The following is a 19776-nucleotide window of genomic DNA, read 5'->3' as shown; positions in this document are numbered from 1 at the left end:
GTCGTGGCTAGTCCCGGCTTTCAGTAGCCGTTACTTTTCAATCACGAAGGAGCGGCGAGGATGCAGAAATCCACGGGAAAACTTCGGACGTTCCGGATCGTGATTGCGGAGCGCTTGGCGTGTAATAATCTAGGACCGAGTGGCTAGGAAAACAAAGTCCGTCGGAGGGTACCGGTGTCCAAAGGTCGGGGCCAAGCAGTGATTTTCAGCGAATTCGGATTTGGATCAGTTGCGCGTGTTGATGGCACTTTACTTGCTTGTTTCTACAAAGGAGTAGTAGCACGATTTTCGTGCAACTAGCTTGTATTCACGGGCCAAATCGCCAGTTGATGAACCTTCACTACTTATTAAACTGTACGAGGAAAGCAACTTTATAAAGCGAGTCAGGAAATTGAGCACTAATTTGTCTCAATCAGAGGTTGATGCGATCATTGACAACCATCTAAAAATAAACCACTATCCCCGACCACTCCGACATCGCCTCATAAATCAGCGCAGAGATGTAGCGGATAGACGTAGCAGTACAAATGAGGAAGTCATGTACAAACCTATGGTGTTCGTTCCAAACCTAACAAATAGACTGACAAAAACATTCAAAACTGACTTTCCTAATATCATGACGGCGATGAGGAACGAACACACCATCAAGAGTTTGTTTACCCAGACCAAGGATCCAATACCAAAAGACCAACGTAACAACGTCATCTACAAGATACCCTGCGGAGATTGTGATGCAAGCTACGTTGGACTAACCACCACCACGCTGAAGAAACGAATAGGACACCACAGGAGCGACATGACCAAATTAGACAGACTAATGAATGACATCGAAAACAACAACAACGACGACAACTACAACAGCTATGAACTCGGCCGACTAAAAGAGAGAACAGCTCTCTTGCTGCATTCGGCCGACAACAAACATCGTTTCGATTTGGACAGAACGGAGATACTCGACTGCCATCGACGTTTCTCTGCTCTCCCCGTTCTAGAAGTGTGCCACATTATTAACACAGACAGGACGGTAAACAAACGAAGCGACTGCGACAGCTTAAGTATGATATATGCAGGAATATTACACACACTAAAGACAAGAACCAAAACAAACCACGTAGATAGGCAAATAACTGACATCACTAACACTAACGACAATGACACCCAATAGGAAACTAAAACCCAGAGAACTTGTACACAACATTCAAACAAATTTCTGGAATCAAATTGACGGTTTAAAATTAGAATAACATAGTGACGATCAGAGTAGTGACCCGCCATACAAAACTTCCCAGTTTTTCCTGACAAAAATAGTTAGTAATGTCTTAAGTGTTATGTAAAATTGTTTATTTCTATCATTGTTTGTAAAATTGTAGGAAATTGATGAAGTCCGTCCAAAATTTGACTAAAATTCATGTGCAATTCATACCACCAGACGAAGAACGATATTTCTGTAAGTTTTGTCCACCTTGTAGTTTTTCTGTTTGTCTTTAATATGTACTACGTCCAATTTGTTTAAATAGAACCCTTGAGAAAGATGGCATAGTCCATCGAAACGTCGGGCATCGAAAATATATATCGTTTTGATAGCACCGGAGACTGCAAGGCCGAAAACCCCCCAAGAGGAAAGCAAGCTGGGAAAAATCTTCTTAGGATAATGCACACATGTTGATATAAGCCAATCGACTGCTTGTCTTTTGGTCCATCGACTCCCATTAGTCCCCAACAGAAACTCAACCTTTCGATGTGGGTGACCGTTTTGCTGCATCTGCTCTTCTATCGCCGCCGCGATCAATTCACCTATCCTTTGGTCTCCTTTCGGAAGGTTAGCGCACCCACCACCCACACCGTTTTGAATCAAACGTTGTTAGCTAACTTACATTTTGTGCACCAACAGCCCCACATCACATAACGAAAAATCAAAATGTTACGGTACGGTATGAATGCAAATAGCTGGCACCAATGCGGAGCGGAACAAACTGAGGCCTCCAAGGCAGTTGGCACTGACCAAGGAGGTTGGGGCGCGTTAGTAAACGTGCCTCGATAATCTCAGCCAACACGAAACCCTGGGGCGATGCCTACAAGGTAATCAGGGCCAGGACGGAAGGCTCATCGGCACTCCCGGAGTGCTCCCACGAGATGTTGCAGAAGATCGTGGAAATACTTTTCCCGTGCCATGAAACGAGACCATGGGCTCCCACGCAGGTGATAAGCACCATACATTACTTAAAAGTCCCGGAAAATGTTTGCCAGATCCTAGAGAGTAACTTTCGGACCAAGATGCTCCTACACGACACCTTGGAAGAAGAGAAAAGCTATTATACCATCTTTGGGGCTCCCCAGGGGTCTATTCTGGGCCATCATACTACCGTATATGGTGAACCGATAGAGAAGGTTGAACTGACTGAAAAGATTTGATGAAATCGAGGCAGCTGAAACTTGCCCACGACAAAACGAAAGAGAACAAGACGAGTCCCAGTAACAATCGGTTATCACTACGGGCGATCAATTGGGCAAACATGACGATCGTTACACCTGGAGATCACCACAATAGACGGAATCCCAAATGGACCACGTTCTGATTGACGGACAGCACTTCTCCGACATTATCGACGTCAGGACCTATCGTGGCACCAACATCGACTCCGATCACTATCTGGTGATGATTAAACTACGCCCAAAACTCTCCGTCATCAACAATGTACGGTACCGGCGACCGCCACGGTACAACCTAGAGCGACTGAAACAACCGTATGTCGCCTCAGATTAAGCGCAGAATCTCGAGGCCGCGTTGCCAGACCAAGGCGGGCTCGATGAGGACTGCTGGAGTACAGTGAAATCAGTCATCAACGACGCAGCCGAGAACACCATCGGGTACGTGGAACGGAATCGACGGATCGAATGGTTCGACGAAGAGTGCAGAACGGTTTTGGAGGAGAAGAACGCAGCGAGGGCGGTAATGCTGCAGCAAGGGACTCGACAGAACGTGGAACGTTACAAACAGAAGCGAAAACAGCAGACCCGCCTCTTTCGGGAGAAAAAGCGCCGCCTGGAAGAAGCGGAGTGTGAAGAAATGGAACTGCTGTGCCGCACCCAAGAAGCACGGAAGTTCTTTCAGAAGCTCAACGCATCCCACAACGGCTTCGTGCCGCGAGCCGAAATATGCAAAGATAAAGACGGAGGCCTCTTGACGGACGGACGTGAGGTGATCGAAAGGTGGAAGCAGCACTTCGATCAGCACCTGAACGGCGTGGAGAACGTAGGCACGGGAGCTCACGGCAACGGAGGAAACGACGACGCCAGTGCAGCGGAGGACGGAGATGAACCAACTCCCACGCTGAAGGAAGGTAAGGATGCCATTCACCAGCTCAAAACCAACAAAGCAGCTGGTAAGGATGGTATCGCAGCTGAACTCTTCAAGATGGGCCCAGAAAAGTTGGCCACCTGTCTGCATCGGCTGATGGTCAGGATCTGGGAAACCGAACAGCTACCGAGTGGAAGGAAGGGGTAATCTGCCCCATTCACAAGAAAGGAGACCATTTGGAATGAGGGAACTTCAGGGCGATCACTATTTTGAATGCTACCTACAAAGTGCTATCCCAGATCATCTTACGTCGTCTGGCACCTAAAACGAATGAGTTCGTGGGAAGTTATCAAGCCGGCTTCATCGACGGTCGGTCGACAACGAACCAGATCTTTACCGCACGGCAAATCCTCCAGAAATGCCGTGAATACCAGGTCCCAACGCATCACCTGTTCATCGACTTCAAAGCGGCATACGACAGAGCTATGGAGAATCATGGACGAAAACGGCTTTCCTGGGAAGCTGACTAGACTGATTAAAGCAACGATGGACGGTGTGCAAAACTGCGAAAGGGTTTCGGGTGAACTATCCAGTTCATTCGAATCTCGCCGGGGACTGAGACAAGGTGGTTGACTCTCATGCCTACTCTTCAACATCGCTCTGGAAGGTGTGATACGACGAGCCGGGCTCAACAGCCGGGTAACGATTTTCACAAAATCCGGTCAATTTGTGTGCTTTGCGGACGACATGGACATTATTGCCAGAACATTTGGAACGGTGGCAGAGCTGTACACCCGCCTGAAACGCGAAGCAGCAAAGGTCGGACTGGTGGTGAATGCCTCAAAAACAAAGTACATCCTGGTAGGCGGAACCGAACACGACCGGATCCGTCTGGGTAGTAATGTTACGATAGACGGGGATACTTTCGAGGTGGTGGAGAAATTCGTCTATCACGGATCCTTACTGACGGCTGACAACAACGTGAGCCATGAAATTCGGAGGCGCATCATCAGCGGAAGTCGGGCCTACTACGGGCTCCAGAAGAAACTGCGGTTGAAAAAGATTCACTCACGCACCAAATGCACCATGTACAAAACGCTAATAAGACCGATGGTTATCTAAGGACACGAGACATGGATCATGCTCGAGGAGGACCTGCAAGCACTCGGAGTTTTCGAGCGACGCGTGCTAAGGACGATCTTCGGCGGTGTGCAGGAGAACGTTGTGTGGCGGAGAAGGATGAATCACGAGCTCGTTGCACTTTACGGCGATCCCAGCATCCAGAAAGTGGCCAAAGCCGGAAGGATACGGTGGGCAGGGCATGTTGCAAGAATGCCGGACAACAACCCTGCAAAGCTGGTGTTTACAACTGATCCGGTTGGCACAAGAAGGCGTGGAGCGCAGAGAGCACGATGGGCGGACCAGGTGGAGCGTGACCTGGCGAGCATTGGGCGCGACCGAGGATGGAGAGCGGCAGCCACAAACCGAGTATTGTGGCGTACCATTGTTGATTATGTTGTTTATGCCAATTTAAGCCAAAATTTATAGTGTGCTAATCCCATTATTACAATCGAGCAGTTACAATCTAATTATATTGCATTTGGAATTCTTATAGGATCAAATAGGGAAAGAAATCAGGGATAATAACCATTTTATAGAGCTTCGGAGAACTTCGGATCTCCCGCCAAATAGTGGCACTATTCCTAGACTATAAAAGCCCCCTTGACGCATTCATTAGAGCAGTAATCAGTAAATTAGCGTGCATCTTGACTACAAACATAAATGTACTATGTCATAAAGCGACAATTACATACCGTTCGATAATAAAATCTGTGTTTCGTGTTCAAATAGACATTGTATCTTGTCCGTGTATCCTTGTAGAAGTTACCCAGGGTTCTGTGGCCAACCTGTTCAGTATTCGTGGCAAGTAGCCACTAGATTCACGGCATTGACCCTACAGACGTTGGAATGTGCGTCAACATTTTTGGTCCTTCGAACCGGATTTTTCGTGTGTCGTGAATCCATGTTGAATGTCGCCGTTGTGAACAATTGTGAATCGTGGTCCCTTTGTTGATACAATGTGAAGAAATCTGTGCAACAATTTCGCAAAACGAACAGTTCTATGCACTTCGGAACTTTGAAATCACTAAGTAATTGTGAAAATGCTGAAAACATTACTGTGAACGAAGCATGGTATGACCCGACAAAAACAAAGAACCTTATCTGACAGTGAAGTAATTGACAAGAATGGGACTTGTCAATTTCGCAGTTATTGCATGCAAGCCGCAGTTGAAGATTGACGAAGACCCACCATGGAATCGTGCATAACAGTAACGGTTATTTCAAATTTTTTTGTGTGTAACATAAATTCAATAGTACCTACATCGCATGGAAGTTCTTCACTTCATACTTGGATGAGTAATGAGAAACAACTAGCAAAATGTCTCATCAGCTTCATGCGAATCAGCAGCAAAACATAACTGAAGTGTTTACGTTGGAATCGTTCTCGTCACTGGAGGAACGATATCGAAGGAGAATACTATAGGAGCCGATTATTTTTCCGACCGTACATTGGAAGAGTGCCAAATCGTATGAAACATCGAGCTATAGAAGATGCAGTTTAGAGTGACAGTGGCCAGCTACTTACAGCTACCTTTCGTAGTGGAATCGAGCACTATGATACGAGAAGGAATAATCTGCTGCGCAAGGCAGGAGATTTCCATCGCAGTAGATGATCAGTCCAGTCAACCGTGCACTGGAGCTGCGATGGAATATTCCGAAAACGGTCATGCAACATTCTTCAGCGCAAGGCTGGAGAAGTCGTTACGGGGAAGCTCAGCAGTCCAGCGAGAGGAAATCGCTGGAACCGTGACGACGATGCGACAGACCGTTGAAATACGTTCAACAGAGCTATGGTTTGTAATTCAGTTCAGTAAAACGATTTACTGGAGCCGTAGCAAAGGAAGGTTATCATTCGACTTTGAAAGGAGATCCATCGTTTGGAGCAGTGTGTAGAATACCGCCAGCATTTTGAAGATGTTCATTCAGGACTAATTCAAGGGCGGTTCCAGCAACAAGGCATCGTCAGCTTGTCCCGGAGCTCATGCTCCGGGGCACAGATAAGTTTCGGCATTCCAATTCCCTAACCGCAGTTTTCAACATCTAATGCGCACATTTGCTCTACAGGCGTACAGACGAACAAGCGACTTAATTTGAGAGGACAGGCTCCACAAAGTACCGACGCAGAATGGCAATAATGGTGCAGCGTAGTCAGTGCAGTTCATCAAACCAGCAACAGCAACAGTTCAGCGCTTCCAGCAGGAATGGGTTGTCGCTGCCTCCCAGAGTATCCGCCCTTGTATCCGCCTTGGGATACAAATCTGTTCACCGCACGAGAGAGTCGGCAGTTACAACGACGAGAATCTCCGAACGGAAGCAACCAACCGTATCCAGTACAGCAGGGAACAACTAAATCAGAGGATGGAGTGGTTTGAACGAAAGAATACCGTAGACAAGTTCATTCGAGAACTCAAAAAGAAATAATCCCGAGAAGAGCTTATTAATATATCAGAAGAGCTGAAAACAGAATAGTATTCATTGTTGAATAGCTACGCCTTTCAAGAGGAGCGGTATGTTTATGCCAATTTAAGCCAAAATTTATAGTGTGCTAATCCCATTATTACAATCGAGCAGTTACAATCTAATTATATTGCATTTGGAATTCTTATAGGATCAAATAGGGAAAGAAATCAGGGATAATAACCATTTTATAGAGCTTCGGAGAACTTCGGATCTCCCGCCAAATAGTGGCACTATTCCTAGACTATAAAAGCCCCCTTGACGCATTCATTAGAGCAGTAATCAGTAAATTAGCGTGCATCTTGACTACAAACATAAATGTACTATGTCATAAAGCGACAATTACATACCGTTCGATAATAAAATCTGTGTTTCGTGTTCAAATAGACATTGTATCTTGTCCGTGTATCCTTGTAGAAGTTACCCAGGGTTCTGTGGCCAACCTGTTCAGTATTCGTGGCAAGTAGCCACTAGATTCACGGCATTGACCCTACAGACGTTGGAATGTGCGTCAACAATGTCTTGTCTTAAATGTGATGTTGAACAAATAAATATATGTATGTATGCATGTATGACGATCATGGCGTTATCGAAGAGGATGTCAAACAGCTCGGCAATATGCTTAAGCGAACGTAGGGAGCTTGCGACAAAAGTGGTGTCCATTCTACGACATGGAACCGCAGCGTGGTCGAACGCGATAGCGGTTAACTGAAACGACTTGAGAGTACCCACAGGTTGAAAAGGGTGACCAGCATATACCGTACAGTCTCAAACGACGATGTATGTGTGCTAGCGGGCATGATGGCCGTAGCAGAAAACGATGAGTGCTTCGAGCTATGTACGTGAAGAGAATGAGAAAATTTGCTGTTCAGATACCCAAGAGGTGCTTCCTCGGGTAATGTGGGGATAAACCCACTAAAAACTCATTCTCTCTCTTCCTTACCTTCGCGGTACGCCCGTTAGGGATGACTCCAAGAAGGGGGGGGGGCGTACATGAGTACTCTCTATTGGTTTGCGTTTCACCAGCTAGCGCCTTAAGTTGTCCTGTCTCCCATGGAAGATTGGGTCCTGGCCAGTACTTTAGACTACCCGTTGGACTGAAGTTCCTGGATGGAGAGGAGGGCAACTCATCTTGCTGTTGGTCGGCCCGTCATTTTCTCTGTAGTTCAAGTAAGATTTTAAGATACTTGACCTTTGCTCCACCTCCACGAAGCACGTTTCGTCGCAGTCTGCGCATTCTGGGCATGCGGGGGAGCCTGCCCCGGTCTAGAATGAAGGTTAAGCCACAGGGAAGGAAAATTTGCAAGATTGCCGGATAGCGACCCTGGAAATACTGTGTTTGCAAGAGATGTGGGTGGATGGTACAAAACGATGAGGAGCCCAGCAAACAAGGTGGGCGGCCTATAGGTCACGGGTGATCTAGCGAGTGTGGGAGGTGTCCGAAGTAGGAAGGAAATAGCTGTGTACCAAGTTGTGTACTGTAGAATTGTTTACGCAATCTAATCTTAGTAAAGATGTAAAACTAAATAAAGGAAAATGTTTGATGCAACCGAAGGTAAGTGATGCACTGTAATGATATCCTACCAAACGATTAATTATTAGTCGCAGATACTGTTATTCGGCTCTTCTCGTAGTGGTTTCGTTTTCATTTGCATTAACACCTAGCTAAAGCGGAATACCTAACTGTTAGTAATCGTAATAAACCTTGAAGGACTGTCTAAGCGGCTACCGTGAAATTGGCATTTAAAAGTTCGGGGTCATATTTTGATCGATCTTGATCAGCTCCGATAAATTTGTGTGCAACGTTCATCTACCTCAACGCAGAGCAGTGCAAATCTCACCTACCAACTAACACCGAAGGGATTAGTTCCCGCCATCATCAACTCGATCGCGCACGCTATCGCTTGGCGTCAAAGGTCATTAATTTGCACCCTCAGCTGCGCGCTTCTGACTCATTGTGTATTCTCGCGGTAGGCAGGCAGGCGCAGCCGGCAGTCTGTTTCTACCGGTACTGAATCGTAAGCCACGCGTTCCAATGTAAACTCATGAATAATTGAAACCCGTTCACGAGTAACATGCATCCGCAACAACATCACCCATTGTTGTTGCTGCGATGAAGCGAGAAATGGAATGGAACCGAAGCGGTTCCATTCTCGGAACTACCCTTTCACTAACACTGCGATTCGGAAGAACGAACGGTTCAAAGGGGGTCTCTACTTACCTCGGTTCTGTCGTGGATCACGACCGGCGGTGGCTGCGGCGGTTAAGCTACCGGAGCTGAAGTCCTGTCCTCCGAAGGCGGTTGGTCCTCCAAAGTCGCCGGTCAGTGAGCTGAGGCTGAACGCTGGCAGTCCACTGCCGAAGCGTTGCGCCGCCGCGAAGGCCAGAGAAAGGACGATGGCGAAGCAGACTGCGAACTGAAGGGGGAAAGATGGGGAAAAAGGTGGAAGATGATCAGTTTTATTAGACTGACTTGGAATAGATACATTTTATGGCTGGCGAGTAGAGTGAGATAGTGTGTAAAAGTAGGCCTCTAGCATTGCATAATCTACACGTGATTGATGATGTTATATGGCGCCCCGAGGCATCGCTGCGTCAGAAGGCTGAGTGTTCACGATCGCGGCTGCTGTAAAATATAGAAAGGCGGAGCTGGGGAATGGAGAGAAAAGGTGGAAACAAACACTGCGATAGCTTCAACAAAATCACGATCAAGGTTAAGGGAAGTACCGCTACAACTGTTGTGGGTAGCGAATTGAATTGTAAGGTTGATGCGATCAGCTGATCAGGGATGATGCAAGCTTAACTACAGGTAACTGCAGTGATTAATTACATATCACGAGCCTTTGCTCATACTTATATTGCATTCAATAGTTATTTATGCGGCGTGATGCAAAAAGTGATTCTGTAGTAAATCCCTGAATGCATTTCCTGGAAATCATCTCCCGGAAACCCCATTTCTCGGAAAGACATTTCCCTTTAGAACTCCCTCGCGAATGCCATAAACCCGAATGCCATTATGCTGAACGCCATTACCCCGAAATCATATTTATAGATGAGTTATTCTGATGTTGTCCAGCCAACACACGATCACATGTGCTGTTGAATAGAATGCTAAAGTGGAGGCGATATGCGTACACTTTACACGCGGTTAAATGGAGGATGTGCATATATGGCCTCCACTTTATCAATCTATTCTACATCATATACGACTAAGGGCCTCGGCTTAACCGGTAAGCCAGGCTTACTTATATAGTTAAACCTGGCTTAACGCTTAAGCCAGGGTGAAGAAATCGCCCCTAAGTATTGACTGGATGGGATATATATACTAGGGTGGGTCATCGGAACATTTTTGTCAGATCAAGGTTTTTTCGACTCCATTTGGGGTCCTTAACAACTGGCCAAAATTTGAGAGGGATCGGTTACGCCTACGTTTTGCGCATCGCGATTGAAATTTGTATGGAAATTCGTATGGGAAAACGTGCTTTTTTGTATTTTTCCTATTTCATCTACTAATTTAACTAAAGTCATAATACTAAACCCGTTAAAGTATAGGTCATGATATACCTTACAACTTTGCCGAAGACAGCAGGGTGCTAAAATACTCACAAAAAAAGTTATTATGCTCCAAAGTGAGGTATATCGAAATATATGCTGAAAATGACTTTTTCTGCCATCACTGCCCGCTGGGTCAATTATAAACTGCTATAGCACTTTGTGGATGCATTCTATCAATTTGGTGTCTTCAGCAAAGTTGTTTGGATTTACATGCTCTTTGAATTGCATTTGGACATTAGTTCGAAATTTCACCGCATAGGTGGCGCTGCGATACAAACTTTTTTATTTCGCATCCTAGAGCTTTGGCGTTTTCGGCAATGTTGTAGAACATGAAAAGTTAAGAAAATTTGTCGAAGACACCAAAGCTCTAGCACTCAACCCAGCGAAGTTATAGCGAAAATAGTAAATCCTATCTCAAAGTTTACGTTTTTGTACTACGTGTGACATAGGGTATCGCGCTACTTGGGCGGTGGTTTTCTTCGTCTGTTATTTTCGTCTGTTTTCCACTGTAACTCGGTCAATTTTGAACCGATTCACTTGAAATTTTGTACACGGGTAGATACTATACCTATCTCACCGCATTCCAAGAATTGTGTCAATTGGTTCAAGATTGACTGAGTTATAGTGGAAAACAGACGAATATAGAAGCCACCGCCCAAGTAGCGCGATTCCCTATGTACTACATTGCAGCTACCTTGAAAGTAGGTAATTGTACATATTAAAATATATATTTGAGAATACTCCTTCCTTATCTGCCAATATAACTAATATATTACGAATGATATTACTTTTAATCATTATAGTGCGAGGTATACACGGAAAAATATTATAACCCAAAGAATAAGTTTTAAAAACTCAAATTTGGCTAAACTGCTTAAAGTTTTAACTCAAAGTTGGGTTGTTTTCTCCCTCGTCCCACCGCAATGTTGTCGAAAACAAAGAGAGAAGCACCGACGCATCCGCTGCTCTTCCGTGGAAGAAGCCAAATTTGAGTTTTCTTGAATTAACCCAAATTTGCGTCATTTGAGGCCTCCGTTGGGTGAAAATAACTTACCACTGGGTTAATTTTTTTGCCGCTCTCAAACGAGAACTACTCACTCACCACTTTCGCTGTTTAACGCAAATTTGAGTTATTCCACGGAAGACCGGGATTGCGTCAAAACAACTTAAATTTGGGTTGATTTGTAGTTCAGTGTATGTATGTTCTAGTAGTAAACTCTCAGCGTAAGCGATCTACCAACGCTATTGAGGATGTAGCCCCTTTGATTTGGGGGCTCCCGCACAGATAACTTTGCGGGAAACGTCCCTATGGAGCTGTATGTCAAAAAAACACAGTAGGCAGGCAGTACGACGTTTACCGGGACAGCTAGTAGAAGATAAACGATTCATGGCACTATAAGAAGTATATAAAAAAGTGCAAAAACGTAAACTTTGAGATACGATTTACTATTTTCGCTATAACTTCGCTGGGTTGAGTGCTAGAGCTTTGGTGTCTTCGACAAATTTTCATAACTTTTCATGTTCTACAACATTGCCGAAAACGCCAAAGCTCTAGGATGCGAAATAAAAAAGTTTGTATCGCAGCGCCACCTATGCGGTGAAATTTCGAACTAATGTCCAAATGCAATTCAAAGAGCATGTAAATCCAAACAACTTTGCTGAAGACACCAAATTGATAGAATGCATCCACAAAGTGCTATAGCAGTTTATAATTGACCCAGCGGGCAGTGATGGCAGAAAAAGTCATTTTCAGCATATATTTCGATATACCTCACTTTGGAGCATAATAACTTTTTTTGTGAGCACTTTAGCACCCTGCTGTCTTCGGCAAAGTTGTAAGGTATATCATGAACTATACTTTAACGGGTTTAGTATTATGACTTTAGTTAAATTAGTAGATGAAATAGGAAAAATACAAAAAAGCACGTTTTCCCATACGAATTTCCATACAAATTTCAATCGCGATGCGCAAAACGTAGGCGTAACCGATCCCTCTCAAATTTTGAGCAGTTGTTAAGGACCCCAAATGGAATCGAAAAAACCTTGATCTGGCTAGATACGATCGAATTCACGTTTTTCCATATAACCCTTGACCCACCCTAATATATACATTATATTCGTTAAAATATATATAAAGAAAGGTTTCTCTTTTACCACTTCCTCATTTTTTTCGTACTTAAATTAAGTGGTGCTGTATTAAATCTCTAAATGGTATTTCCAGGAAATCATCTCCCGAATAGGCCTTTTCAGGTGACAGGTCCGTTTATGCCACTGTTTACAACTGCCGAACAAAGGCGCAAACGCTGAATTGTCAGTTTCATGGAAGAACTGTCAAAGACCCCCAAAATCAGCTGATTTAGACGTCAAATGAAAAGGCCCATACCCCATTTCTCGGAATGACATGTTCTTTTAGAGATTTAGACATTTTCTAGAGCCTGGCAACAACAACAGTGCAACGAAGAAATGTTTCTCAGTGGTTGTGAAATACGGTGATTCGTATGTAGAAAATCCACGCACACACAGCAAAAAAATCTGAATATTAATCGTAACGTAAATAAAAATACAATGTAGACTCCAATCATGTAAACGGTATGTTAACTTAAATTTACACCGTATGTCATTGACATGATCATGGTTTGACATCACCCTAAATATTCAACGTTTGTTTAGTCAATCCGGCAGCTTAAAACTAAAATTGCAGCGGATGCTTTTTACGTTTACATTTTCGAACCGACAACTTTACATGAGATACGTGTAAAGCTGATTGCTTGTCAGTTCAACATGGCGTCAACGTAAACAAACCGTCCGTCGTCGGTCGAGCTTGATTAGTGTTCAACAGTTTTGGATCGATTTTTTTGAACTAAACTAGATTTCTTGGTAAGTTTTTGCTTCATAATTGATAAACTGATAATTACCACATTGCATGAATTCTATTTCAGCCAAAATCGGAGGTGTATGCAAGAAATTGTAACTTGGGCAACGGCGGGAGCAGCAGCGGCAGCGGCAGCAAAAAGGAGGCTTTTCAATTTTATCAAGAAAATGTTCCGTGTCTGTATGATTTCCTCTGAGGATTTCTACGATTACAATGTGGATTTATTGCAATTCGACGACTAAATGTGGCAGGCCTTTGCTGGAAAAAACATGGATTTGGGAACCCAGGAACGTGTTGCAAAATAAGTGTTTAAAATACAAAACCAACATTTCCTTTCTAACAAACTGTACTTATAATCAGTGTTCTATAAATATTCTATACAATAATCATTTTTTTATATTTCTAAATAAATATGGTTTTCCAATGCGAATTTTAGTTGTTTTGTTTTGGAAGAATGATGAAACCGAAGTCACTTCGTTACCACTACATGTAGGTTGTAAAATTTATCGAGGAAAATGAAATTTACATGACGCCTGTACGAAAGGGACATTAATATTAATATGTCATGTAAAAATACAGCAAATACCACGCTCCAATTATGTACATGATATCTCATGTAAATGTACATGAATTTTTCGAACTGTGCACATTTGCTTGCATCCTCCCTAGACGAACAAAACTGTTAACATTTTACCGACGGAAAAAAGCGATTGATTTGCTAAATTGAACAACTTTTACTGCAGCAGTGAAATCCCAAAACGAAACGAGAAAAATTGTCAATTCGTAAGTTAAATGAAATTGAAACGTGAAGTTTAATGTAATTATTCAATTCCCAGTGCTAACGAAACTAGTTATCGATAATCTACACATCCTTTTGCTTCCATCTAATGAGGCATTGGTAAAGGTAAGTCGGAATCTCTGTAATGATTGGCTATTTTACGTCTGATGTGACGGAAATTAGTGCATATGACGAAGTAAATTTTATCCCTACATTCACCGGAATCACTTTCTGCGGGGTGCGTACCGCGCAAAAAAGTTTTGTTCAACATTCGGAAAACCGTGTAAAAAAGTAACACGATTCCTCGACGAATCATGCAAATATAAGAGTTTGACAAAAAATGATGTATTGAAACTTTTGTTTTGCATGCTCATATAATGCAATTCATTGTACGATATCGCTCGTCCAGTTTACAAATGCTATTCGTTGTTTACTGCAACGAAAACATTCGTAATGTGTTCGAAAAAAAAACACCGACTCAAAAAATCAGATTTCATTCAACCTACAAATCTTGCGTTAATATTTATGAATGAACAAGATCAACGTCTGTCAGATTCGTGATTTCGTATATTATGCAACACCATTTGTATTATTTCACCGCCACCGAATGGACCGTACATTATACGCAAATTGCTGAATACTGGTTTTACGAACAATAGATAGAGTTTCAGAATTCTTTCAATAAATTTATGGGTATGTGTTTGTGTTAACGGTTTAAGGGATGATGTAGATCTATGATTCGAATTACCTTATTATAAGCGTCGTGAGTATCTCACATGAGCTGTGGATTGTTTCATAATTCAACAATAGTTCTTAGTGGAGTGGATCTGGTTGAATGGTTAGAACACTTGACTATCACGCCGAGGAGGACCTGGGATCGAATCCCACTCCCGTCAAACTCACAAAATGTGAGTTCTTCCTTCGGAAGGGAAGTAAAGCGTGGGTCCCGAGATGAACTAGCCCAGGGCTAAAAATCTCGTTAATATAGATAAAAAAAAATAAAAAAAATAGTTCACCCATCTATGCATATGAACGTTGAGTTATTTGAAAATTCATAATTTCATCATCCATTACTTGATTGTGGGACTGCAGTCTCAAGTGCCAAGCGTATAGAATAGCGCTATCTTTATCGGTCTTCGGTTCTATGCCCTCTTCAATCATGTGCAACCAGCACGTTCGTGGCCGCTCCCGAAGTCGTCGACCACTTTTTGGTTCTCTTGGTAAATATGTATTGATCTCGTAATTCTGTCTTCCGACATTCGCACTGCGTGACCAGCCCACTGAAGTCGACCGTATTGTGTGTGTTTCACAATATGCGCTTTTTTTTATTTGTTCAACACCGTAGGGGCCTCGAGTTTCTGAATAATGTTTTGAAAACATTCCAGAAGTATATTTTGAAATTCTCGAAGGCTTCGAATCCCATAAAAATAGGAAAACATTTCCATAAAGATTATTCGCTAAAATCCACCAAAACATTTACGACCAAGTTTTTGCAGATGTTAGTCCAGATTTATTTTAGTAAATCTTTTAGTAATTTGAATTTGTTATAATTTGCATTAACATAATTTGTTTCCTGTCACTATTTACAGAACGGTTGTCGTTTAACTGGCCCAAATTGGGAGAAACGGAGTTGAATATCATAATTATCTCCAGTTGTATTATGATAAAGGATAGCATAATTTTGTTGGTTATCGAATCACTTATATTGACCGTTGGTAGCCTTAATCGAGCTATCGTACCCACTAGCGTCGTTAATTTCGATTTGTATATGGAAACTAAAAAGATTTGGCGTATAATTATATGTACTTGAAATACAGAATGCGTGCGGTAATTTTGCACTAACCTTCTAACAGGAATATTTCATCAAAGAGTTGCAATAAAAATATAAATCCCACATCATCAAATGCACCATATTTTTAGTGAACTGTGAAAAATATAAAACCATTAATAATCAAAAACGTGGTGGTATGAGAAAATATTTTCAGATCCTATGTTTTACACTAGCGCGCCCAATAACATTTTGGGTTCTACTATTTGTTGTGTAAATAAGACGTGTAAATATGACGGGCTTGGTGGTCTAGTGGCTACCGCTTCTGATTCGTATGCAGAAGGTCATGGGTTCAATCCCTGGCCCGTCCTTTTCATCCTACTTTGTATCTTTCTATCCACTTTCTCTCACTCTCTCTTCTCTACATATACAACTTATGTATATTCATATGTTCATAGCCATCGCTAGAACCAGAAACGAATTGAAAAAAGTCGTTTCCCTCCCTTCCAACTTCCACTCACAGCACAGTGTATATATAACGCCTATAAGTTATGCAACCAAAGCGTGCTGTGCCGCTTGACCTTATTCACATTATTCACCACACAATCTATCACGAACACTATAAATAACCCTATCCATGGATCACATCACCGACCCTACGGTGAATCCCAGATCTCCCAGATCTACTATTTGTTGTGTAAATAAGACGAAATCAGTAGAATGTAATGTGTAAAAGCCCGATAATGATACACGAGACGTAATGATACAGATATGCTACAAAAATTATAATTTAAATAATTTTGGCGTGGTCATTTTAACACATTATCTAATAGCATCAATAAAAACTGGTTGTTTTTTCGATACACTAAGTCTAGGGTACAACTTTTTTTTTAGCAAGCATTGGATCACTTAGCGGTCTTCAACAATGATGTTCCACATAGAATTCCCTATAATAATACAAAAAATAAGGGTTATTGAAAACTTACAGTGCCATCTAGTGGCAGAAAACTAAAACTATGCCATTCCTGCACATATTTGTACCAGTTTTACCATATAAACTTCAGACTAGTCGAGCGATACCTAAGACCTTATCATTTCAGCTCAAATTTGTGCTGTAGCTTATGGGAGTCTAAAACAGCAAATTGAGCTGACCACCTTAGGATAATTTAGTTTTAAATTTTCTCATAAATGTTTGAGCAGCCCTAGTAGAATACCATTGCTCAAATTAGAATTTCCGACTTCTTCCAGTTATTTCTCCGCTACCTTCTTTTCCAGCGATGTAGTTTTTTGTAAGTAACAAGCCTATGGAATCCCCCAACTACACTGAAAAAATCAGCTTCATAGCGTTGTTGACAGCTGAGAAAATGCAGATAGTATGCAGCTGCTCCATATATTTATACTCAAGTTGTTCGAATTTTCGTCTTCTAGAAACCTCTTTTTCAAATTTATGGGATATTTTTTGAACGACACACATAACGATGATACCATTGGAGCTCCTCGTACAAAAAAAATATTCTAGTTTTACCTAAAATAACACAATTGTTGACCAAAATATAGAGAACAACACTAAAACGGACTTGCAGCGGTTCTCGAGGCCGTTCAAAAAAGGTTATCGATATTAGGACCACATTTTTCTTCCTAAATCATTGAAATAATCACAATTGTTCGCGAAAAAATCATTTAGTATAGATCTGTTGTCGAATTATTTTTAAAACGTGTTTTATGATTACGATATGATTTAGTGCAAAAATATCGCACGCATCCTGTATGATAAATGTTCTCCAAATGGATGTAATATTTCCTCAGCGATTTCTCAAGAAACTTCTTCACAATAAGCTCAAGGAATTCCCTCAGGGATTATTTAAGACATTTTCTCATGGATTACTCAAGAAATTCCCTTGAAGAATTGTCAAGAATTTGTTACTGAAAAAACTGAAGGAATTTCCTCACGGATTAGTCCAGAAGTTTCCTCAGAGAATTCTCAAAAAGTTTCCTCAAGGATTATCCAAGAAATTTCTTCAGAGAATGCTCTAGGTTTTGTATCAGGGATTCCTCAGCAATTCTACCAGGGATTCGTCTTGGAATCCCTCGGGAGATTCCTTCAGTAGTTCCTTCAGGGGATTTCTCCAGCGGTTGTTGAAGGGATTCCTCCAGGAATTCCTCCAGGGACTTCTCCAGAAATGTCTCTATGAATTCATCCTTGACTTTCACCAGGAATTCCCTCAGGGATTCCTCCAGGGGTTCATCCAGAAATTCTTCCAGGGACTCCTACAGGAATTCCTCAAGAGATTCCTCCTCCAAGGATTCCTCCAAGAACTCCGCCAGGGATTCCTCCAGGATTGTTTTTTTTTTTTTCAGGTATATCTCCAGGAATTATTCAAGGATCCCTTATGAAGAATTGGATGTCGCTAAAATTCACAAATAAAAAGAAGTAAAAAAATCTTCAAGGTTTCGTCCAGGGATTCCTCCAAAACTTCTTTCAGAGTTTCCTCCAGGAATTCTTGCAAAGATTTCTCGAGAAGTTCCTCCAGGGTTTATTCAAGAGTTGCTTCTGGAGAAGTTTCTTTCTAGAAGCCCAGAAAATAAAATCCTACAAGATTTTTTTAAGGAAGTCTTGTAGGGGTTCCTGAAGAAAGAAACTCCTAGAAGATTACCTGAAAAAAACGCCCTGAAATTTGCTGAAAGTTTCTGTAAGGGAACTCCCACAAGTGCCTCTGAAAGAACTTCTGGATGAATCCCTATGGGAACTCCTGGAGGAATACCTAAAGAAACTTATATAGAATCTCTGAAGGAACTCCTTTAGGAATATTTTTGTTCATCTTGGGTCCCACGCTTTACTTTCCTTGTGAAGGTAGAACTCACATTTTGAGAGTTTGTCGCGAGTTTGATTGGATCCCAGGTCCTCAGCATGATAGTCAAACCAGATCCGCTCCACCTTTTAGGGATACCTAAAAATCTCCTAGAGGATTTCCTGGCAGATTCCCTGGAGAAGCTCATTGAAAAATCCCTGACGAACTCTTTCAAAATGCCTACAAAGTCTGCTAGAAGAATTTCTAAATGATCTCTTGAAGGAATTCCTGAGAATGCTTCTAGAAAAACCTGAAGGAACACCCAGAGATAATGCCTAATGGCATTTCCTCTATCATTCCTATGAAAATCCTTCTGAGATTCCGCCAGGAATGTCTTATGGATCGTACCGAGAATGCCTTTTGCGATTCTTCCAGTTTTTTTTTAGAATTTATTTTGGGATTGTTCTTGAAATTTCTTATTAGTCGGATTCTTCGAGAAACTTCTATTGGAATTTTTCCTGGAATTTCTGCTGTTATTCCTCAAAATTCGTCTTCTGAGATTTCTCCAAGAATTCCTTCTGGTATTTTTCAGGATGTTTTCCCTGGGATTCCTCAAGGGCTTACCTATGAATCTCTTCTAGGATTATTCCATTTGTTGCTTCTGGGTTTTCCTCTAGTACTCCTCCAAGATTTTTAATTGAGATTTACTCAGATTTCAAATTGGATGCTTTTAAGATTTTTATCTTGGTTTCCTACTCATTCACACTGAAATTTCTTATAGGGTTCCTCCTGGAATTTTTTTTAAGATAGCACCGTTTTTTTTTTTTTTGCAAATGCTCAAAGAGTATCTCCTAACTATTTTCGAAAACTTCCTCGTGTTTTTTTTTTTCAGATATTTCAGAAAGTTCCTTTGGGATTTCTCTAGGATGTTTTTCTCCTGGATTTTTTTCTGAGGTTTGATTACTCAACAAATTTCTCTAACCAAAAAATATTACGGATATTTTTGTAATACATCTCCTTAAAATTATTCCACCATCAAAGAATTCCTTTAAGATTTCTCAAGAAATTTCACCAGTGCTATTGTGGAAATTTGTTCAAAGATCGCTCCAGGATATTTTTCAAGCATTTTTTCCGTTA

The 19776-nt window shown here is 41.9% G+C and overlaps 1 protein-coding gene and 1 long non-coding RNA gene across 4 annotated transcripts in view; one reads left to right on the top strand and one right to left on the bottom strand.

The window, feature by feature from the left end:
• Window positions 1–19776, bottom strand: part of LOC109430296 (uncharacterized) — a 97868-nt gene that overhangs the window by 30087 nt on the left and 48005 nt on the right. For all 3 annotated transcript variants that reach the window (XM_029856606.2, XM_029856607.2, XM_029856609.2), the window contains exon 2: window positions 9099–9294. In XM_029856606.2, coding sequence (XP_029712466.2) covers window positions 9099–9294 — 196 coding nt within the window. The remainder of the gene's footprint in view (window positions 1–9098; window positions 9295–19776) is intronic.
• On the top strand, window positions 5693–7341 carry LOC134285449 (uncharacterized). The gene is made up of 2 exons (XR_009996381.1): window positions 5693–6213; window positions 6286–7341. It is a non-coding gene; the product is annotated as an uncharacterized LOC134285449 (long non-coding RNA).

This window comes from Aedes albopictus, chromosome 1 (genome assembly GCF_035046485.1).
Source record: "Aedes albopictus strain Foshan chromosome 1, AalbF5, whole genome shotgun sequence".
Lineage (NCBI taxonomy): Eukaryota > Metazoa > Arthropoda > Insecta > Diptera > Culicidae > Aedes > Aedes albopictus.
The sequence above is the reverse complement of the archived record's forward strand: the minus strand, read 5'-3'. Positions and strand labels throughout refer to the sequence as shown.